The 23851-nt window shown below is 35.3% G+C and overlaps 2 protein-coding genes across 4 annotated transcripts; both read left to right on the forward strand.

Annotated features, from left to right (window-relative positions):
• Positions 1–175: 175 nt before the first annotated feature.
• On the forward strand, positions 176–10015 carry LOC107870304 (protein PELOTA 1). Of its 3 annotated transcripts, none has more exons than XM_016716795.2 (16): positions 176–387; positions 630–712; positions 4613–4688; positions 6095–6169; positions 6253–6309; positions 6447–6492; positions 6981–7056; positions 7268–7343; positions 7434–7466; positions 7551–7619; positions 7781–7887; positions 8011–8083; positions 8208–8246; positions 9004–9098; positions 9358–9464; positions 9647–10015. In XM_016716795.2, the coding sequence occupies exons 1-16, from the start codon at positions 337–339 to the stop codon at positions 9718–9720; spliced, it is 1137 nt and encodes a 378-aa protein (XP_016572281.2). In that variant the 5' UTR covers positions 176–336; the 3' UTR covers positions 9721–10015. The 3 variants fall into 3 exon arrangements, with proteins under 3 accessions (XP_016572281.2, XP_047268463.1, XP_047268462.1); XM_047412507.1 differs by having other exon boundaries at positions 228–387; positions 7265–7343; XM_047412506.1 differs by having other exon boundaries at positions 228–387; positions 7434–7619.
• Positions 10016–16134: 6119 nt separating this feature from the next.
• On the forward strand, positions 16135–23171 carry LOC107870305 (calcium-dependent protein kinase 1). Its single transcript, XM_016716796.2, has 7 exons — positions 16135–17860; positions 18244–18387; positions 19681–19833; positions 20315–20430; positions 20522–20689; positions 21698–21922; positions 22710–23171. The coding sequence occupies exons 1-7, from the start codon at positions 17032–17034 to the stop codon at positions 22833–22835; spliced, it is 1761 nt and encodes a 586-aa protein (XP_016572282.2). The 5' UTR covers positions 16135–17031; the 3' UTR covers positions 22836–23171.
• The last annotated feature ends 680 nt before the right edge of the window (positions 23172–23851 follow it).

The following is a 23851-nucleotide window of genomic DNA, read 5'->3' on the forward strand; positions in this document are numbered from 1 at the left end:
TAATTTATATATATTTTTTAATATGTGTGTCAAATTCTAATAATTTAATTATTTTAAAATGAAAAAAGTATATTTTATTTTATTTTTCTAATATAACACTACATCGCGATCCTTTTCCAATTAGATTCTATATGCTATTTTTATTCTTACGGTGCTTACGTTATTTTTTCATTATTTTTCCAATTGTTTAGTATTTGACCTTAATATATACGATAGTCTTGGAAAAAAACAAAAAAAACTACACATACAAGAACACTCCAACCTTTAAACCTGCAACTTCCCATCAAACTGAAGCAAATCTCTTACAAAAAAAGAACCAATTTTTAATAATTAAATATGAAAATTGTTCGAAAAGACCTTGTTCCTGATGGCCCTGGTAGTGTCAAGGTAACAAAAAAATATTTTCTTTAATTGTTTTTATATCATTAAATTTGAGTTATTATCTTGATATTTTAATTACCCAGAAAAAGAAAATGGTTAAATTATTCTGGGTATTTTTTATTTTATTTTTTAATCTTGTAAAATATTTTGTATCATTTAATTTGAGTTATTTTCTTGATATTTTGATGACCCAGAAGAGGAAAATTGTTAAATTAATCTGGGTATTTTTTATTTTTTGCATTAAATAGATAATTCCAGAGGAAGCAGATGATATGTGGGTTGCTTATAATTTGATAGCTGAAGGTGATACTGTTTTGGCTGTTACTGTCAGGTATTAAAATTTCGTTTTATTTCATGTAATTTTGCGTTTTAATTTGTTTGTCTTATTTTTCCTTTTAGTCCGTTTATTGAAGAGTGTATCTTTACTTGTTTTTGGTGATTCTTTAATTCGAACTTTCCAGGTGGCTTGTTTAAAACCACAAGATTAAATGATATGTTGGTACTTTCCACGTATCTTTTAGTTTAAAACGTATCTTTTAGTTTAAAACGATAAGATTCAAAAGTCTTTTTTTACTTTCTTAAACTATGTGTCAAGTCAAAATCAGAGTGAGTAATTTATTCGTGTGAAGGGGAAATTTTCCAAACACAAGATGTGTAAAAAAGGTAAAGAATTTGTCGAAAAATATGTTTTTTTTTTCTATAAGAAGCAATGCCGTAGGTGCTACAAGAATTTACTAAACATGTATAATTTGATCATGAAGATGAAATCTTTATGTCCTTAACATGAATGTCGTTTGCTAATTAGGTCCAAATTGAGTGCATTCTGAAGCTTGAAGGGCCCTTTTATAATTTGATCATGAAAGATGGAATCTTTATGTTGAATGAATTCTTGAATACGAGCGTTGCTTTCTAATTAGGTCCCGATTCAGTTCATTCGAAATCTTGAAGCTCCCTTTTATAATTTGACCATGGAAGATGGAATCTTTATGTTGAATGAATTCTTGAATATGAGTGTCGCTTGCTAAGAAGAAAGTGGAGACTAAGAAGGGGACGTATGCTAAGTTGGTTGAGAGTAAGGATGAAGAGGATAAGCGGCTAAATAGGGAGGAGTACAAGTTAGCTAGGAGAGAGGCCAAGTTAGCAGTTACGGCTGCTAAGACGGCAGCGTTTGAGAGCTTGTATGCGGGGTTAGAGGAGAGAGGCGGGGAAAAAAGGTTGTATAAGCTTGCTAAGGCTAGGGAGAGGAAGGGTCGTAACCTTGATCAAGTGAAGTGTATTAAGGGGGAGAATGGTAGTGTGCTGGTGGAGGACGTGCATATTAAGAGAAGATGACAGTCGTATTTTCATAGACTCTTGAATGATGAGGGGGACAATGACATTGTGTTAGGGGAGCTGGAGCACTCTGAGGGGTGTCGTGATTTCAGCTATTGTAGGCGTTTTAAGGTGGAGGAGGTCCGGGAGGCTATTCACAGGATGCGAAGGGGTAGGGCGACGAGGCCTGACGAGATTCCTGTGGATTTTTGGAAGTGTATTGGCGGTGCTGGTTTAAGGTGGTTGACTGAGTTGTTTAATGACATCTTTAAGACTGCGAAAATGCTCGAGGCTTGGAGATGGAGTATCATGATTCCTTTATATAAGAACAAGGGTGACATCCAGAGTTGCAACAACTATAGGGGTATTAAGTTGTTGAGTCACACTATGAAGATTTGGGAGAGAGTGGTCGAGCGGAGGTTGAGGATGATAGTGTCTATTTCGGAGAATTAGTTTGGATTTATGCTCGGGCGCTCGACGACTGAGGCAATTCACCTGATGCGGAGACTGGTGGAGCAGTATAGGGAAAGGAAGAAGGACCTTCACATGGTGTTTATCAACTTGGAGAAGGCATACGACAAAGTCTCTAGAGAGGTTCTTTGGAGATGGTTGGAGGTGAGTGGGGGTCTCGGTGGCGTACATCAGATCGATTAAGGACGTGTATGACGGAGCAAAGACTCAGGTGAGGATGGCGGGAGGAGATTCAGAGCATTCAGGGTGGCATCAGGGATTGACGCTTAGCCCGTTTCTGTTTGTGTTGGTGATGGATGTGTTGACGCGGCGGCGTATTCAAGGAAAAGTGCCTTGGTTTATGTTTTTTGCAGATGATGTAGTATTAATTTTCGAGACGCAGGGAGTTGTGAATGATAAATTGGAGGTTTGGAGACAAACCTTTGAGTCTAAAGGGTTCAGGCTGAGTAGGAGCAAGACCGAGTATATGGAATGCAAGTTTAAGGACTTGAGACAGGAGGACGAGGTGGTAGTAAGGTTGGGTTCCCAGGTTGTGTGTAAGAGGGATAGTTTTAAGTATTTCGGGTCGATGATTCAGGGGAATGGTGAGATTGATGAGGATATCTCCCACCGTATTGGGGCAGGATGGATGAAGTGGAGGCTCGCATGGGGAGTATTGTGTGATAAGAAGGTGCCGCCCAAACTTAAAGGTAAATTTTATAGAGTGGTAGTCCTTTCGGCCATGCTGTATGAAGCGGAGTGTTGGCCAGTCAAGAACTCCCATATTCAAAAACTGAAGGTGGCGGAAATGCGGATGTTGCGTTGGATGTGTGGGCTTACTAGGGGTGATAGGTTTAGGAATGAAACTGTCCGAGAGAAGGTTGGTGTGGCTTCGGTGGAGGACAAGATGCGGGAAGTTCGGGTGAGATGGTTCGGGCATGTGATGAGGAGGGGCACGGATGCCCTAGTTCGTAGATGTGAGAGGTTAGCTTTGGATGGTTTTAGGCGGGGTAGGGGTAGGCTGAAGAAATATTGGAGAGAGGTGATTAGATGTGCAGTTACAACTTATTGAGGACATGACCCTAGATAAGAAGGTTTGGAGGGTGCGAATTAGGATAGAAGGCTAGTGCATGTGGGAGGGTTGTAGTTAGTAATTAAGGGAGCGTCGGGGTGGGGGATATGAGGGTGGGGGGCGCCTTTGGTTTGTTAGCGTAGGATATTACTTTATGGGTGTCTTATTTCTGTTGTTCCATCTTGTTTCATGTTTTTATTATGAATTTGTTTATTACTCATTGTCTTGAGCCGGAGGTCTATCGGAAACAGCCTTGCTACTTCTCCGGAGGTAGTGGTATGGACTGCGTACATCTTACCCTCCCCAGACCCCACTGTGTGGGAATACACTGGGTTTGTTGTTGTTATTGTTGTAAAGATGAAATCGTTATGTTGAATGAACTCCTTAATATGGGTGTCGCTTGCTAATTAGGTCCAATTTCAGTTCATTCGGAAACTTGAAACGCCTTTTTGTGATTTGATCATAACAGATGGAATCTTATGTTGAATGAACTCCTTAATATGAGTGTCTCTTGCTAATTAGGTCCAAATTCAATTCATTCAGAATCCTGAGGCGCCCTTCTGTAATATGATCATGAAAGATGGAATTTTTATGTTGAATGAACTCTTGAATATGAGTTTCGGTTGCTAAGTAGGTCCAAATTCCGTTCATTCAGAAGCTTGAAGTGCCCTTTTATAATTTGATCATTAAAGATGGAATTTTTATGTTCAATGAACTCCTTAAAATGAGTGTCGCTTGTAATTAGGTCCAAATTCAGTTCATCCGGAAGCTTGAACTTCTCTGTTGATTCTCTACACACACACACACTTTTTAATGTGATGCATGTTTCTCTTCCTGACGAGTTGATTAAAACATTATATTTTCTTGAATAACATATTAATTGCTCTCGTTCTCCGAATGTCTATTTTTTGTGTCAATTTGCTATTTTGTTCTAATTCTTAAATAGTATTATCTTATCTTGGAAATTTAGTGTTCCATATTTGCCAAAGTGACCTACAGATAGTTACTTTTATACGAGTTGGACTAAATTCTCGGCCGATTTTGTCTACATTAGCCTAAGTTAGAGTTTAAACGGAGTAGCATGGTCAGTGAGATTTCATGTAGCCGACCCAAACTTCTTTGAAACTGAGGAGTTGTTGTATGCTGAAATCGTGAATGAAAATGTAACTAGACAATGGATTTTGGGAATAGTGTGAATCCTTACTGATTGCTCAGGTTTTTAACAGTACAGATATTTTTGTTGCTTAAAGCTTACGATGAACACTCATTTTTAATATTGAGAGCAACTATCATTTGCAAATTATGCTATGCGGGCCTTTGCTGACTGTGAACACGGTTTTGCTTATCACAACACAACCTACTGGAAGCCGGTTGATTTTTGCTTGTAATATCTTGTAGGAAGGTCCTAAGGGAAGCTGCTTCTGGAGGAAGAGATGCTGAACGAGTGAAACTGAAATTGGAAATCAAAGTTGAGGTAAGGAAATATTTAGACATCCAGCATCATTCAGTTGTGAAGGGGAAGTTTAACATTCTTGTTGACTGTTTAATTCATTTTATAGTGTTAGTTCTGAATGCGAGTAAAATAAATTAGCTGATTGCATCTGTTCCAAAGCTGGGGGGAAGAATAGTTTTAGGCCTACTCAATCCCAAAAACCATCTCATGGGGTGAGGATTGTCCAAGACCACATAAGAGGGTCCATCCCACACCGATGTGTGACACTGACACCACCGGCGCTCCCAAGACTAGACATCTGAAACTTAGATAATATAACTTAGGGGCCCAACACTTGGTAACCAAGATTATGATGGGCCCAAGTCTGAACCATGTTTAAAATGGACCTCGGGCCTAACTCAACCCCCAATGCTCCAATAGCTAACTTATGAGGTGAAGCTTGCCCAAGAACAAATTAGGAGACCAAGCGTCCCATCTACTACCGATGTGGGAATCTAACCCCCCCTGCATGCACAGGCCGGCAAACTGAGGTGTGGACAATAGACAATTGGGATGCAACATCAGGTAAACTGAGAAGTGTGATGATTCATGAGGTGAGGATGGCCCAAGAGGCTAAGACCATATAAGTACATCCCACACCGATGTGGGATACGGACCCCATTCTGTAGTTGTGGAGATAGGGATTTGGTCATGGTACAGCCAGATAGCCTTTGGTTTCTCAAGTGTTGGCTCTGTGAGTACCTCATATCGCCTTGGGGTTCAATGAACAATCTGAGGCTATTTATATGCCATTGCTTTGAAGATTAAGCGCTTCTGGGTGCTTGTTGTCGATTGTATTAGGAGACCACAAGTATGACTCTAATCAATCAAGTGGACATTTCTGGTGTTAAGGTGTTCCTGAAGTGACAGATGTCTGCTATATGATTACAAATGAATAGAATAGAAGATGCCAAGACTTGGACAAATGTGAACTGCAATAACTTTTAGATATTGAAACGGCAGATTTGAAGGAATCATCTTCTCATGGCCTTTTATCTGCATTGTGATCAGGTGTGAGCCTGGGTTAGAACTTGATCTTAGCTTCCAGTGTAAGGTGTTTTAAGAGAAATTGAAAGATAAACTTAGAAATCAATTAACTATAGAGAAAATTTTTCTACTAAAGCATGGAGAGGAGACACTTCTTTGTCATTCTTTTCCAATGTGGTCGAGATGAAGGGTTTGGGGGTTGTTTGATGAAATTTGAGGATATCAATACAACCTTTATATGAAATATACAAGATAGATTTGCACGTAGCAATGCTCCTTTCCCAACGAATCACATTAAATGTGTCATTTGGAAAACAAGAAATAGATAGTACTCTTTCTAGGTTTTCATTTGAGTGTTTTCCATTTCAATATTGTATAATATAATTAATTTGGTGTTGTAGAATATTGAGTATGACAAAGAAGGTTCTGCCTTGCGTATTCGTGGGAAGAATATCCTGGAGAATGAACATGTAAAGGTGTGTGTTCTTCAACTAAATCTGTCTGGATAAATTCTTTGCTTTGATGCTGCAACCAAAATCTCTAATTACGTTTATTGCAGATAGGCGCTTTTCACACTCTGGAAATTGAGCCACACAGACCTTTTGTGCTAAGAAAGGTAGAATACTGTCTTTTGATTTGGTTAGCAAATCTATGAGCATCTTGTTTGATTAAATTTTAGTCTTATCTGAACAGCTTTGATTTTATACGAAAGTTTACATATAAATCAGCTCTGACTTGGATTATCTGATTTAGGTGGTCTGGGACTCACTGGCACGAGAGGTTCTTCGTCAAGCTGCTGGTATGTTTCACATTGCACTTTAACAAAATTATACTTTTATTTGTTTAAGTGTTGCCATTAACATTATCTGCAATATTAAGCGTTTTAGTTCGTACCCTTACTTTTCGTCCATGGCTTATCAAGTTTTACAGCCTGTAGATACTTCTTTTTAGTACATGGATAGATTAATAATCAATTGACATAATTGTTAAACTGCTTTATAGGTGCATTAGTCTCGGATAGCTTGTTTCAGTGTAGGTGTGTTTTAGCCTTTATTTTTGCAGAGGTTCTCTACTCCGCTCAAGCACTTGCAGTGAGAACATAATTATTTTCTGCAATTTCGTGTGTGTTACAGAATGCTGTTGAACACTTGATCTGATAAGAAGTTTCTGTACATAATTGATGATGTTACAGCCATATTGATTCTAACATGGATACGTGGTTTTGTACTGCTCTTAGATTACCGTTTCATTAAGCTGAATCCACTTTTTCTTATTTTGATGATTCAGATCCTTCTGTAAGTGCTGATCTGGCTGTTGTTCTGATGCAAGAAGGATTGGCACACATACTTCTTATTGGTAAAAGGTAAGCTTGACAATCTGATAATCCTTTTTGATACGAGTTTTAAACAAATTTTGAGCATCTCCTTTTCTTTTATTTAAACGAGATCAATAATTTTAAAGGCGAATGAGGATGTCCGAATTTCTATTGCAGAATTGTATGAAAGGTTAAGGCTGAGTTACTAGATTGTCTAGCATAATTTTGTCTTATATACTTGCTACTGTTGTGTTAGCAGCTTGACTATTACTCGTTCTCGTATAGAGACTTCTATACCACGCAAGCATGGACCAGCAATTGCAGGTTATGATAAGGTATGTCTCCTTTTGTTTCAGCTTTTGTATTATTTAATTATTTTGAAGATGAAATCTCAGTGAAATTGAGTTCTTAACTTTGATTTGCAGGCGTTAAATAAGTTCTTTGGCAATGTTCTACAGGTAGTCTCTGCCAGCTTTCTTGATGTTTGCTTAATCTCTATAAGCAATATGTTACAGACTGACAGGTTCTTATTTCTGTTGCAGGCCTTTGTCAGGCATGTTGATTTCAAAGTAGTTCGCTGTGCTGTGATTGCAAGTCCAGGATTCACCAAGGTATTTTTTGTTTTTGGTTTCGTTTTGTAAAGTTACACTCTTGGCTAGTCATTCTTTAATGCTATGTTACAACAGATAGAGCATGCATGTCTAATTATATCTGTACCGTACATATATTAATTCAGTTGAGATATTCAATTCCTTTTGGGTTGAATATGTAGGATCAATTTCATCGTCACCTGTTGTTAGAAGCCGAGAGGAAGCAGCTAAGACCTATAATAGAAAATAAATCACGCATACTTCTTGTCCATACAACCTCAGGATACAAGTAAGCCCTTTTGTAAAAATAACCTTCAATATTTGTCTATTTGTAGTTGATATGTATGACTTATGATGTGCAATGCTTGTCCAGTTCGGTTGTTTAAGCCCAATTTTTTTTTCTGGTTCACAGACATAGTTTGAAAGAGGTTCTGGATGCCCCAAACGTAATGAATATGATAAAAGATACAAAAGCTGCCAAAGAGGTACTTTACATTATGACTCTTGCTCAACTTAATATGACCTTTATTCAATATGCTTATGTTTGTTTATGTCTTTTTCTTACTCTTCGAGAATTACAGTTTCTTCGTCTCTTCCAATCTTAATCAGGTTCAAGCTCTAAAGGAATTTTTCAACATGCTTTCAAATGTTAGGTTCTATCCTTGATCTTTATGTTGTATTTGTATGTTTCTTAATAGCTTTGGGATATTTCAGTCTCTTTCATATGCTAAGAGTACAACCAGATTGCTTGGTTTTGAATTTTGTTTGCTTGCTCTTTTTGGTGTTTAGTTCGGCTCTCTGTTACCTTGGGTTCTGTGGAAGGCCTGAGAGTTTCAAATGAAAGTCTAGATGTTTCACTATGCATGACGGATATTCCTGTTTAAGGAGATCAAGGTGGACTAATTTGAAAATTTTCAACATGAACAGACGTAGTGTTATAATGGGCAGCGGGTGATATTGTTATCTCCGTGTTTGCCTTTTTCAGTCCTTTCTACCAATTGAATACTGAAAATTCATTTGCAACAACAATATACCCGCTTGTTACATAATTTAGGGATGTTATAGGTATAGAGGTCTTTTGCAAGAGTGATTGCCTGTTTGAACGCCCTCCCTCAGCGTATTTCATGAATTGTGATACTAATTGGATAAATATGATGCCACTTTTCATGCTTTCGGAAGCAACTAAGAAGGATAACACCTTTTTTTAAAAGCTTTTTTCCCCTCTTTCAAGAATTCCTCGCAATAAATGTATGGCGTGTCCCTTTTACCGCATCTCTTAACATATATATGAATGAGCTTCACCATGTATGAAGTTTACTCCCACTAGTCAATCTAAAGATACCTGTAGTGTGTTCCTTCCCGGATACTTATGGAAGTTTTTGTTACTCTATTGGGCCTTCTCTAGGATCCTGATCGTGCATGCTATGGACCAAAGCATGTTGAAGTTGCTCACGAGCGAATGGCTATCCAGACACTTCTCATTACCGACGAGCTCTTTAGGTGAGTATCTTATTTTCCCTGGTTGAACGAATGGGCTTTACGAGCAATAAAAATTAAACTGCATATAGCTTGACAGTAATTTGCAACTCTTTTGGCATGCTTGGCTTTTAAAATTGCCATCGTTGGTGCATAGGATTTGGCAATTTCATTGTTCTTCATATGTGAAATCAATTATATATTTTTCGATTTCACTCATTTCCTGTATATAGTTGGTCTATTGTTCATGAGGAATATCTAACTTCTTTTGATCTGTTGACAGGAGTTCTGATGTAGAAACGAGGAAAAAGTATGCTAATCTGGTTGATTCAGTCAAGGATTCCGGTGGTACTGCACTCATTTTCTCATCAATGCACGTTTCAGGAGAACGTGAGTATATTTAGTTACTTCCTGTTAATTTCCTTGTCGGAATTTATTTTAGTTGGCCCCTAGTAATGCTTTGAATCGTATTTCCTTGTCCGTTCACATGTTCATTTACAATCTTTTTCCTTCCTACGAGCACACGTTGCATATTTGGTTACGCTGATTATAACTTATGGTTGGGAACACAGAACTGACACAGCTAACCGGCATTGCTGCAATCCTTCGTTTTCCTTTGCCGGAGCTGGAAGACATTGAGATGTGATGGAAGAAATGCCCATTCATCGGTGCAGAATGTTATCTGCACTCTTTAAAATCGACATACACACACCAAAACAGACCATTCACAATTAAATGAAGCTGAGTACAAAGATGTTTGTAACGTTTTTTCAGGAGTGGAAGAGTAGCATCATCAACTGATGTTGCGATCGCTTGTTGTATATTCAAGTTTTGTCGTTAAAATGTAATATATTGTTAACTATCGAGGTGTACTATGTCATTGTAACGGTATATTTCATCGAATATGTTGTCTGTTAGATGAAGTTTTCTGGTTGTTCACAGCTGCTCAGGTTTTGTGTATGCATAGTTTGGTCCCTATTATGTTCTGCTTTTGTAACGTCCCAATCGTGACATTTTCCGTCGTGGGCCGTTGTAAATGGTATCAGAGCCACTCCCGTGTCAGCCTTGACGAAGTGGACCAGAGTTGAAATTGAGTTTAGACAAATTCCGGTAAGGTGCGACAAACCTCAGTCCTGGGTCGAGGCAAATTTCATTCGGCAAAATGAAGGAGAGATGCGGAGTATATAAGTAAACAGGTCTTTCACTCTAGCGACCCATTTTAAAGTCGTGCGGGTCTAGGCCCATAGAGGACAATATCACTAGCGGATTGAGTTGTTACAACTATGTTTGTCAAACCTATACTTATTATGTTGTGTTTTATTTGTCAAATCATTTGGTATTCGGGTACTCGGTGGCCATACTAATTTAGACTCGCGCTACATATGATCTGTTTAGGGGGAAAACGTTCTATAACAATTAATTTTTCTACTTCAGGTTCTGCTATGTTAACAGAGGCGAACCCACAGCTATTAGTGAGTGTGCACGTGCACCCGTTGACGTCAAAAAAAATTATACGTATACATGTGTATATACCTTTAGAAATTGAGATATAGTTAATAGTGCACCCCCAACCCCCAAATGAATGCTAGTGTACCTTGCTGCGCTGACTGAAGACATTACATCCGTCCACGTGACCAGGGATCAATCCCTGGGTCGTGCAACATTTTCTCTTTTATTTTCAATCTTAAGATTAAAGGCTTACTATTATATTAAGTTGAATGTGCTTACTACTACATTAAGTTGAATGTTAGTGCGTAGCACAATATTTTTTTCTATTACTAAATTTATAACATTAAAATCATTGAGCTACTACAAATGATTATTCAACAATCTTAAAAATGAACCTCATATTATAAGAAAGAAAAGTTACTAGCTTAAAACTAATACTTGTTCTATATATTTATTTTTTCAGTATTGTTTATATCTTTGACGACCAATTAAATATAATAATATTTCTTAATCGACACTGAAAGTTTTCTAATGTCTTAAGATAATATTGTGCTCCACAGTATTATCAAAAACAACAAGAGTAAAAAAGTTTCACGGTCTATTGTGTTTAAGCACAAAGTACAAATAAAACGTGAGATTTAACCAAAAAAAAATCATAAAGAGAAAAAAATATAAATATATTTCTAGTCCAAGACTAATAATATAACCATAAATGACAAATATATGATTTTTTTTTTTGATAAAGTGAAATAGTCGTCTCTTAAGAAAGCCTCATTGACTGATAAGGGCAAGTATGTATTAGAAATTAGAACTTAAGTTGCACATTAAGTGAGGCGAGCGCTCAACACATTTTGAGTCTTGCTTCTAGGCTTATGCGCGCCATTGACAACATCGGTGCACCCACAGACTTCAAATCCTGGGTTTGCCTCTGACTATGTAGGACGCGTGTGTCTACATATTTAACTTTATACAAATTTAGCATTTGTCCACATCCAAAGTTGGAGGACATAAATCATAGATGTCCATCTGAGGTCAAGTTAAATAATACGTTTATGTATCATGCCTAAAATATAACATAATACAAAATAAATCTCTACTATAAATCTACGCTCCGAGTCAAATTCCTTAGTTCAAATGAATTAATCGTTAAAATTCTGCATCCGCCTCTCTATATATGTCCACCTCTCCCTATTCTCTGGCATTTCCCTCTTTTATAATTATTTTTTCTTTTTATTTTATATTTAGATGTTGAGGTTTTAATAAAAGTTTGCACTTTGCAATATTAGTTTATATTATCTGTAGGAGCACCAACAAACATGACAAGAATAAATAATTACTTCGCCGTCTTAGTAAACCTACTTCTCTACGTTATGATTTATGAAGTAGGTTGGAAAATTAAAGCTAATGAACTCATGTGTCATGAATACGATCAATAGCGGAGTCAGAATATTTACTAAAAAAATTTAGTTATGTATACAAGTTAAATTCTCTTACGTATCTAGAGGGGTCTTCTCTCCGTACATATACGCTTGTTCACCTTGATTAACTAGGGAAATAAGATGTTATGTAATCGATCATTATGTTTAGTTCGTCTCGATTATATAAATTCAGGTCTAAATTGTGAATTTTGTGAGATCCTTAAATCGTAAATTTTGTGAGATCCTTCGAGATGATCTGTGAAGATAAAGTAAATTGAATGATGTTATCTATGTCGTGAACCATGGAAATAAAATGTTATGTAGTCAATCATTATGTTTAGTTGGATTCGATTATATGAATCCAGGTCTAAGTCGTGAACTCTGTGAGATCCTTCGAGATGAGCTAAGAAGAGAAAGTAAACTGAACGATGTTGTTACTTCTCGAAAATTTTGTTTCAAATCAAAAAAAGATAGTTTATTTCTCTATATAATTTATCGAACTGTGTCTTGAATATAAGTTTTAACTACTTAATTATGGTTAAATGATATACACATTCTTATTTTATTTTGCCTATATTATAGTTAAATTAGTATTTGTTTATTAAACACTAAGTGCTAAATAATCAATTTTCTAAGCTTTGATAAATAGTTGCATTTTGATTATTAATACTCTCCATATTGGCCGGCAACAATTGTGGATTTTACGTAGGTCCATAGTACACACTATTTTCCAATTATAATTATTTCAGTATGTGCTTATCAACAAGAAAACATATGAAAAAAGATATAGTAGAGGGGTAAATTTGACAATTTTTTTCAAAATCAATTGATTCCAAATGTGCAGAAAAGATATAGTTGAACATTGATGATATTGTCAAGACTCAAGAAACAATTTGAAAATATTGAATTTTTCAGAGATTTTTAGATGATCATAATTCACGCATAATTATTGTTGAGATATTCACGAAAATTAAAATGAAATCTACAACAAGCACACCCAAGAGAAGTTAACTCTACTTTAATCTATGCTGTTTTTATTGCATGTAAGGCGTAAAGCTGACAAGAACTTTTTTTTTTTTTAGTTTTTTTTTTTTTAAAGTATTTTCGTTCGAACAACTTGTCCCAGTTATAGAACAATTTTGGTAGTTGTTCGACAACTAGACACAGTTGTCGTTCAACTGCACCTAGTTGTTGAACAATTAGGCCTAGTTGTTCGACAATTGAAAGAAGTTGTTCAATAACTGCGCGAAATTGTTCAGACAACTAACGTAGTTGTCCCACAACTAACCCAATTGTTCCAAGGGATTTAATTTTTTCAGTAACAAATTCACTCGTCCCCTTTTTCTAATTGAAAACTTGTCGGGCCCTTCTGACTCATTTTTCTATGATAATTTTTTTTTTATATAATTTGGTTTGACTCACAAATGGAAGGATACTAAATTAAAGGTGGGCCAAACCAACCAAAGTTGACACAAAATTAATCCCCATGAAATAAAGCTTAGGACAGTTGGAATATCCGACCAAAACGCGTTTTTCTTGTAGGTCTGTTCGGATTTATCATTATATGGGAACTAACCATATTTATGGAAAAAAAAAAATATGTCTAAATTTATACTCTGTTCTATTCGTTTTAATTTATTTATTCAATCTTAATTTGATATAAAAAATATTGTCATTTGATAGAGTTTATTAAGAAAATAATATTTATATTAGCTTTGTGTATTGCTAATATTAGTTATTAGTAAAGAGTATATTACTAATGAATAGAAATTCATCGTATTAGACTATTAGTAATGCAATGAATTCTCATGCAATAGCATGGTTATCTTGAGCCGGGGGTCTATCGGAAATAACCTTGCTACTTCTTTGGAGGTAGTGGTATGGACTGCGTACATCTTACTCTCCCCACACCTCACTATGTGGGAATACACTGAGTTTGTTATTATTGTTGTAGTAGTAGTAGTATGGTTAAAGTCACAATTGTTCCTCGAAATCCTTTTCACCTCCTTTCCGCCATATTTATAAAGGATATTTTGTAATTTTTTTTAAAAAAAAATTATACAATTCAGGTTATTTTTAGTACACCAAATCAAATACTACATAAAAAATATACAAACATAACTAACGCAAAGTATTACTAATACACAATATTTTATAGTATTCTTATACACCCTACTAAACAACTCCTTATAATCTCAAACTTAAATATGTAAGATGTATTGAAATTTTGTTCAATATTATGATTTTAAATATGCTACATAAAAGATTTGACCTTTCTAGAAGTAAAACTATTGTATGTGTCTAAATTTCAAAAGAGAGCAAAATTCATTTTTTGCAGTTTCTATAGGTAAAATTATTGTGAGCGTCTAACCTTCAAAAGAGAGTAAAATTAATTTTTTGCTCCTGCTATAAGTAAAACTATTGTATGTGTCTAAATTTCAAAAGAGAGCAAAATTCATTTTTTGCAGTTTCTATAGGTAAAATTATTGTGAGCGTCTAAACTTCAAAAGAGAGTAAAATTAATTTTTTGCTCCCGCTATAAGTAAAACTATTGTGATTCAACCTTTCTAGAGGTAAAACTACTGTGATTCAACCTATTGTGAGTGTCTCGTTTGGCCATAATTTTTTTTCCTTTTTTTGATTTTTTTTTTCACTTTTTCAAAAATTATAGTATTTGACCATGAAGTTTCAGAAAATTATTCCGGAGTTGGATTTCAAAATGTGAAAACAACTTTTTGTTGTTTTCACAATTTTCCACTTCCATTTCCAACTTTCATTATTATTACATATAACCTCAATCTTTAAATTTTTACACAAATCCTTCTTATAACTACAACCAACCACCAAGAAAAAAATTATTATTTATTTTCTATGGTACAACATCATTTTTAATTATTACAGATATTCTAATCTCTTTTTCTTCTTTTAATCAAAATTTACTAACGTGAAGTAAAAAATAGTAAATGATAATTTATGGCGGAAATATATCAACTTTTATTTTGAATGAACTATATTATACAAATATGAAGCCTAGTACATTATGTTATTTAAAAATGAGAAATTTAATATTTTTTTCTTGCCATTCTAATTTTCTGTATATGTCATATAATGACTATGATGATTTTAATAAATTATTAAAAAGTGGTAAATAAAGTAGCATATCAAACATAACGTAACGATCCATATTGACCATTACCTTATTTTGGTTTTATGAATTTTGAACAGAGACAAGTGTGGTAATTAGTTTAACAAAAGTTTGTTCCCTTTACCCAATATATATATATATATATATATATATATATATATATATATATATATATATATATATATATATATTAAAGGAAAATCAATATCTTCAATAAAAAAAAAGAAAAAAATTAGCACTAATCTATTCAGAAATAATTTATTCATAATTTTTTTTTTAAAAGATCAAATTCAATAAAATAATTAATTCAAGTGAAATTTTTTTTTTAAAAGATCAAATTCAATAAAATAATTAATTCAAGTGAAAGTAATTAAGAATTTTCATCAACAAATTTAAGAATATATAAAATATATTTATATCCATCAATCATATTTATCAAAATATATTTTCTCTATTTAATCGATTATGGTTAAATAAACTTATTTAGCTCGTACTTGTGATATTTTTATTCAAATTTTAGAAGAATAACAATCATAATAATTAGTTTGTTGTTAATTATTTTACCAATTGAAGACATATAAATTATTTTCTCAACATTTGGTTGTATGTTAGTAGGTAAATTAATAGTTGAGTGATTTTGATAATTTTTAAAATTTAAGAATATAAAATCATATTTAAAATTTTTTTTTCAAAGATCTAAAATTTTTTTTCAAAAAAGACATGATCAAACACAACTCAAACTCCAAAAAAAAAATAATTTTTATGGCCAAACGGCTACTAAATTTTAATGAAGAGTAAAATTTATTTTTTGCTCCCTCTATAGGTAAAATTATTATGATTCGATCTTTCTATAGATAAAACTATTGTGAGCGTCATTTGATTTTTTTTTTTTCAAACTAAAAAGAAAGATATGACAAACAAATAAACCAATGAGTATAATGCATGCTTAGTAGATTTTTCTTCTATAATATATAAATGAATATCCATTAAGGGATACAGACCAATTCTTAATTTTATATGCTGTAAATTGTTTTTTTGTTACTATGTTATTAGTATAATCAAGATGTCAATTTTTTTTCCTTTGTAACCTTAGTTACTAAGCTGTTGTTTGACCTTCTCAATGTGATAACAAAAAGACTTCTTCTCTTACTTCTTGTACTTTGGCTTTTACTTTGTCTTTTTTCTTGATTTATTTATCTTCTTTAGATTGCCCATTCAATCTTTTATCCATGGGTGCTCAATATTCTTGAAGGTTGATGTACTTTTTGTATTTTTAGTACTAAATGAAACACTTGATTGGTATTGTTGTTGTGTTTGTTTCAACTTTAGTTTTAGCTACTTAGATAGCATTTCTGTGTGTTTCTTGTAATCTTGATTTGGTTAAACTTGAAGCTGAATAAGTAGTTGATTTTAGTACCTTTTGACTACTATAAGATTTTGAGTTGTTCTTGTAGCTTGATTCTTGATTTGCTAAGTTTGAAGTTGAACAAGTTCTTGATTTTTGGTACTTTTTTTGACTACTTAGATAAGATTTTTGGGTTATTCTTGTATCTTGATTTGCTAAGCTTCAAGTTGAACAAGTTGTTGATTTTACTACTTTTTGATTAGTTATGTAATGATTTTGGATTCTTGAAGTTGAACAAATTCTTGATTTTAGTATTTTTTGAGTATAAGATTGTTGTATCTTTGATTAGGCAAGCTTGAAGTTGAGCAAATTCTTGATTTTAGTACTTTTTTGACTACTTTTGAGTTTGGTGAAAAAGGTTTGACCTTTTGTTGGTGGTGGATTGTTTGGTTGAAGTAATCAAGATCTTGTTGGATTTTTTTTTTTGTGTGTGTGTGTGTGGGGGGGGGGGGGGTATTGTAGAGCTATTTTTTGCAATTCTAAGGTCTTAATGTTGAAACTGAGGAACTGAAAAAGAGTGAATTTAGGAATTAGGACTAAATGGGAAACACTTGTGTTGGACCAAGTATTTCTAGAAATAGATTCTTGCAGTCTGTTTCAGCTGCAATGTGGCCGTCTCGGGTGCCGGAGGATTCTGCTTCCACCACTAATGGTGGAAGTAGTAAAAGTGGAACAGCGGACTCGGGAAAAGACCCTGATTTGCCAGTTCAAAATAGGGCACCAGAACAGATGACAATGCCTAAGTCGGAACAGAAGGAAGTGGAACCGGTGAAGAAGGAAGAGGTGGATAAGGAAGAGAGACAGGTAAAGCCAAAGAAGCCGGTAGAGATGAAGAGGGTAGGTAGTGCAGGCCTTAGAACTGATTCTGTATTACAGAAGAAAACAGGCAACTTAAAGGAGTTTTTCAGTATAGGGAAGAAATTAGGACAAGGACAATTCGGAACTACGTTTAAATGTATCGAGAAGGGGACGAGGAAGGAGTATGCTTGCAAATCGATTGCGAAGAGGAAGTTGTTAACAGATGATGATGTGGAAGATGTTAGAAGGGAAATTCAGATAATGCATCACTTGGCAGGGCATCCGAATGTTATATCAATAAAAGGGGCTTATGAGGATGCTGTAGCCGTTCATGTAGTTATGGAACACTGTGCCGGAGGTGAGCTTTTTGATAGGATTATTCAACGGGGACATTATACAGAAAGAAAAGCGGCTGAGCTCACAAGGACTATTTTTGGAGTTGTAGAAGCTTGTCATTCGCTGAGCGTCATGCATCGTGATCTTAAGCCTGAGAATTTTCTTTTTGTTGATCAGAAGGAGGATTCACTTCTCAAAACTATCGATTTTGGATTGTCAGTTTTCTTCAAACCAGGTACTTAATTTGATTAGTGTATTGTTTACTTTGGTGAAGCTACTTTAAGATACCGTCTTGCTTAATGAGTGTAATGAGCACGGAATTTATAATGTTAGATAAGGTGATCAATGAGCACTGACATGTACTATAAATGAATTTTGCGTGTTAATTCTCAGTATTCATGATGCACATTCTATTGGACTTTGTCCAAGATTTTATCTTGATTTAGATGCACTTCGTTCCAATTCACTGGCTTTCATATTGTACCGAACTCTCTTGATAAATCTCCTGTATAACCATCTGATGCAATTTGAATCTCTTTCTCCTCTGTGCCATGTTATTCGTTAGTTTTAATGTTTAATCTCCTGAAACAGCTTATTTATCGATGTATCCTCTTACAGGTGAGAGGTTTACAGATGTTGTTGGCAGTCCTTATTATGTTGCACCGGAAGTTCTCAAAAAACGGTATGGTCCTGAAGCTGATGTCTGGAGTGCTGGTGTGATTGTGTATATTTTATTAAGTGGAGTGCCTCCTTTCTGGGCTGGTGAGATTTGAGGCCGCTTGTCTTCTTTACTTTATTCTGCAATTCGCTCTGTTCAGCTGTGCAGAGTTTACATTTCGATTAGTATCCTAGAGGAAAACTAGGCCTGTGTTATTTTAGCTGAAAAAGATGATATGATATTCGCAAAGATCGGGAAAAACTTTCTCCATTTCCTGGGACATCGAATCATGGTGCTAGCACTACCATAATCATATTACCATTTAGTCTATAGGATCCTGTCACAGGATTCCCTTCGTGCATAGTGTTGGGCTAGGCCAACCCAATAATATTTTTAATATGGTGTGATATTGTCCGCTTTGGGCCAAAACCTACATGATTTTTCCCAGAAACTCTCATTCAGTTAAGAATATCCCTACTCCTCACATGTAGTTTCCCAATCTTTTCAACTTCCAATGAGTGAACTTGTTCGAACTAAGTCCCACACTGTCCACTTTGTTCGAACTAAGTTCCACACTGTCCATTACCACGTTCTATGGATTTCCACTTCTAATTAAGTTCCATGCATCCCATTATCATGGTGCAGCCCGATACCATTATCCACGAATCAATTTTCAAGATTCATTATGTGCCATCCACCGAGCATTTATGGCCATTGGAGCCCAAAGCCAGCTTCTTCTTGTGAACCTGCTTCTCCAAGTACCTTTGGCATGGTAAAGGTAGTGAACCCAGCCACATGCCATCACACAGTCATCTCCATACTCGTCAAGTCGAACCATTGGCTCTAATTTCACCTGTTGGGCTAAGTCAACCTAATAATATTCTTGACATTGTGTGACACTTCCGCAAAAGGCCTCACTCAAATAAGAGTATCACTGCACCATGTATGTAGCTTCTCCATCTTTTCAACTATCAGTGCGTAACTTTGTTTGCACACCTGACACATAACATCTCTCTCACAACTCCACTTATCCATCTTATTTTCACGTTTCCATTACTACCTCACTATCTCTTCTTCTGCAGTTTATAATAGATCAGCTGAAATTTCCATAGTTTTTGCTGCTTTTGTGTCGACTTCTACTGATGACTCTGAAGGATTCAAGGGCAATCACCAGAAAATTGGGAACCTTTATATGCATACGTTTCAATGAAAAAGAATAAGTGCATATTCAAGATAAGATCTATTTTCATAAACTAAACCAATTTTGTCAGCAAGGGAAGTAAAGTGAAAGAGGAAAATGTAAAAGGTTTATGGAAACCAAATGCTGCTCTATCTATGATGATAGCTTATCTTTTTGTATGATTTCTCTTTGCATTAATCTATAAACCATCATACAGAAAATGAGCAAGGAATATTTGAACAAGTCCTGCACGGTGATCTCGACTTCTCATCAGATCCATGGCCTAGTATTTCAGAAGATGCAAAAGACTTGGTCAGGGGAATGCTTGTTCGAGATCCCAGAAAACGTTTAACGGCTCATGAAGTCTTGTGTAAGTATTCTCAACAGTTTGTCTTATTTGATAATTGAGTTCAATATGTCGACTTGTTTAAATGATAAGTGGATTCAGTTTTAGTAGTGGGAGATGGTTTTACGTTTCTATATTGGTAATTCACATGTGCTACCTTAAATCTTCTTGTAGGGTTTTATTCCCATGTTTTGTTGGTTAAAGTGTTTGAAAACATTTTCTCTAGGAAGCAAGTTCCTCACTGAATACTATATCATTGTGTTCTAATTGGCATGTTTTGTTCCAATACCGAATACTCAATAATCTCCTACTACTATATGTTTTATGTCATAATGGATCATGTAATTGTACTAATGTAACGGAGAAAGTTACACTCTGACGTTATGGTTTATATTTTGCATCTCCTAGAATCCTTTGAACATGAACTTAATCCTTCCCATTGTAAACATCTCTCTCAAGATGTGAATTTGGATAAAAGTTACCTGTGATTTTTGTACCTCCGTAGGCCATCGCTGGGTTCAAGTTGATGGTGTGGCTCCAGATAAGCCGCTGGATTCTGCAGTTCTGAGTCGAATGAAACAATTTTCTGCAATGAACAAACTCAAGAAGATGGCTTTGAGAGTGAGTTTACGATTCATACACATGTCTAAGAATCATACAAATTGTGGATTGAAACTAGTCCACTAAATGTTGTGAGTTACACGTCTTGCAGGTCATTGCTGAAAGCTTATCTGAAGAAGAAATTGCTGGTTTGAAAGAAATGTTCAAGATGATAGATACAGACAATAGTGGTCAGATAACTTTTGAGGAGCTCAAAGTTGGATTAAAAAGAGTTGGCGCTAATCTCAAGGAATCTGAGATCTATGATCTTATGCAAGCAGTAAGTATCAGAAATAACTCTTAACTTTAGTCTCTTTCCAGACCTACGATCTAATTCAAGCATGATATCTATGGACGCGCACTAAGAACGACGACGCATGATTTATGTGTTTGAGGGAAAACAAAAATGGGAGAAAAGTGTTTTAGATCCTACAATTTTAGTTTCACAAGTCCCTCCAAACGTTCCTCACGAGAGATCATCGCCAATTTCTCAATGGCGTTTGTATCATGTGAAGAACATGCGTACAGTGGTGGAAAATTATGTATTTGGTCTGAGGAAATTATTTGTGTATATGTAGTAGTTGGGTAAATTGTTGGGAATTACAATGATAAAAACTAGCCTCAATTCCCAAGCTAGTTGGGGTCGACTGCATGAATCCTCAATATCATAAATGTCTGTTTGGGAGATTCTTGAGAAATGAGAATTCTGCCAAGATAAATAACTTTGACGCCATCTTTTGTGCAAATCAATAGAATGGTTCCTTTCACGAATTAAAGAAAAAAGATACTACCTATTTATGGGTATCAAACATAATACCACTATGCTTGTCAAACATGGGCCCAAATATACATGAACTTGTGACTAACTCTTATCTGACATAACCGACTATCAAAGGCCATGTCTTAAATAAAACAATTGCCTAAAACTTCAATCAAAAGCTTGAGAAGGCGAAAGGTGAATTATTTATCAGTACTGGATAAATTTCACTTTATGGGAATAGTTTAATTGCCAGAAGGTGAAGGTGTACTGTATGAAGCTTGCATTAGTAAATTGGAAATAAAACTTGTGCTCGTGAGCTTATATGTGATGTAATCAATATGGGCCGGAAGTAAGACGGAACGATTTGGCCTTTGATATCCTCTTTTCTCTGTGTTGGTTTCTCTTTATACAGTACTTCATCAATTCATCAAATCATAAGATTCATTTAGCCTCATGCCATCCTTACATCTCATGCTCAACCAAATGATACTGACCTCATGTAACTCCGTGTATTGTCTGAAATTGTAGGCAGATGTTGATAACAGTGGCACAATTGATTATGGCGAATTTATAGCTGCAACATTACATTTTAACAAAATTGAAAGAGAAGATCATCTATTTGCTGCTTTCTCTTACTTCGATAAAGATGGCAGTGGCTACATCACCGCAGATGAGCTTCAACAAGCTTGTGAGGAATTTGGCATCGGGGATGCCCATCTGGAAGATATGATAAGAGATGCTGATCAGGACAATGTAAGTTCTATGTTTGCTCTCCTTGATTTTAATATTTCAGTTATCGTATTATTGATTGTTTCAATAATTATTACTGTTCTCTTATTCATTATTCAGTATGACTCCTTCACTATTGTATTTGCTTTACATACCTGATTTTTGATAAGGTTTACTTGACCTCTATTTTAAATAACATTTCCTACCTTCACAAGGTATGAGTAAGGTACAGTCCAAGTTGTGCGGACACTTCATTTTTGTTGCCACATCCGGGTCGAATTCTCCAAAAATACACTACTTTTGGAGAATCCGACATGCACCCATTGACTTTTTTTGAATAGTCTGAGCGACAAAAGGGTACACACCACCCTTCTTAGACCCCGCCAGTGGGATTACACAGTATTTTGTTGTTGATTTTAAAATTTGAAATGGGACCGAGGAGGGAGTTTAACAAGTGACTGCATAAGGGACTTGTCAGTTTGTACTCTGAGAACGCTCTTTAATTGGATAAAATGACATCCTTTTCTTAAAGTTTGACTAGTTCATATCAAGAATCTAATACTACTACTTCCTTGCGCTTTTGGTACGAGACTTACTAAAAATGTTCAAAAAGCAGTATTCGTTGGCATTTGTCGAGGAAGTAGTCGATATCACCACTTAAGTTTGAGGGATATGCATGAATGACTTCTTTGTTGGTTAATAATGATGTTACACTTCTCTTACCATAAAACGATGATGTTTATACGAGCAACACAAGCTTCTTGAGTCTATGAGTTCATTCGTGGCAATTTTCTCTTGTAAAAATTTTCAGGATGGGCGCATTGATTACAATGAGTTTGTCGCTATGATGCAAAAGGGACATCCAGTGACTGTTGGTGGCAAGAAAGGTCTAGAGCACAGCTTCAGCACCGGATTCAGAGACGCTCTAAAGGTCTAAGAGCCTTCGCCTTTCAAGATTTTCTTTTCGCCCTTTAGTTTGGTTATCTTCATTTCCCTTGCGGCAAGTTTTTTTTGTTTTTAGGTGAATAGTAGAAACCGGTGCTTGCCAAGCAAAACAACCTTGCTGTTCCAATGCACATCAGTATTCTTTCCAGTTCTGCAAAATTTTCTTGATTTTTGCTGGATGGAGTTCATTTGCTTCTGTTATACTAGTGTTATATTATACTGGTGTTATAATGATACTGTCAATATGTTGCATAGCAAGAAACTTGTATCACATAATTTCGTGTGGTTCAAACTTTGCGCGTATAGAATGTTAAAAGTGTGAGGTGTATTGATGAGCTACAACTTAATTTCACGTATTTTTTATCGCGATTAATTTTATATGGTGATCAAGGATAGTATTATTGGGTTACAGAGTGTATTTGATCGGATGTATTAGAAACTATCATGTTATTTTTAGGTTGATTAATGGACATGGAAAAAATTTGTCTACTTAGTTCCTATATATATAGTGAGCCTCAAATCCAGACTTTCTGTCTCTCTTTTGTCAAGTGGCAGTAAACGGGGAATGTTAGTAGTTTAGTTGGTTGATTGATTGGCTGAATGAACTTTTACCTTGTTGTGGTGCTTCGATTTGTCACCATGTAATGTAGCAGCAACTTGACATCTGTATAGTTAATTTTCAAAAATGTTGGTAGATGGTAAAACTACAATAAAAGATAATAATTGGTAGTGACACATGTAACTGGTAAAGTTGTCATCTCAGAAACAGGCTCTGATAGAAATGTAAGGTAAGGCTACGTACTCTTGTGGTGGAGCTGTTCTTCGGACACCGTGCATAGCAGTAGCTTTAGTGCATCGAGCTACCTTTTTTTTTTTAATTGGTAGTGATACATGGTATGAAGTGAACCATAAAACTTATCAAAGGATCTTAGCAGCTCGATTGATTGACTACCTCGATTTTTACCTTGTCAGTAAGGGATCGAGTCGATTCTCCACCTTGTAATCCCC

The sequence above is a fragment of the Capsicum annuum genome, chromosome 5 (assembly GCF_002878395.1).
Source record: "Capsicum annuum cultivar UCD-10X-F1 chromosome 5, UCD10Xv1.1, whole genome shotgun sequence".
NCBI classification, from domain to species: Eukaryota; Viridiplantae; Streptophyta; class Magnoliopsida; order Solanales; family Solanaceae; genus Capsicum; species Capsicum annuum.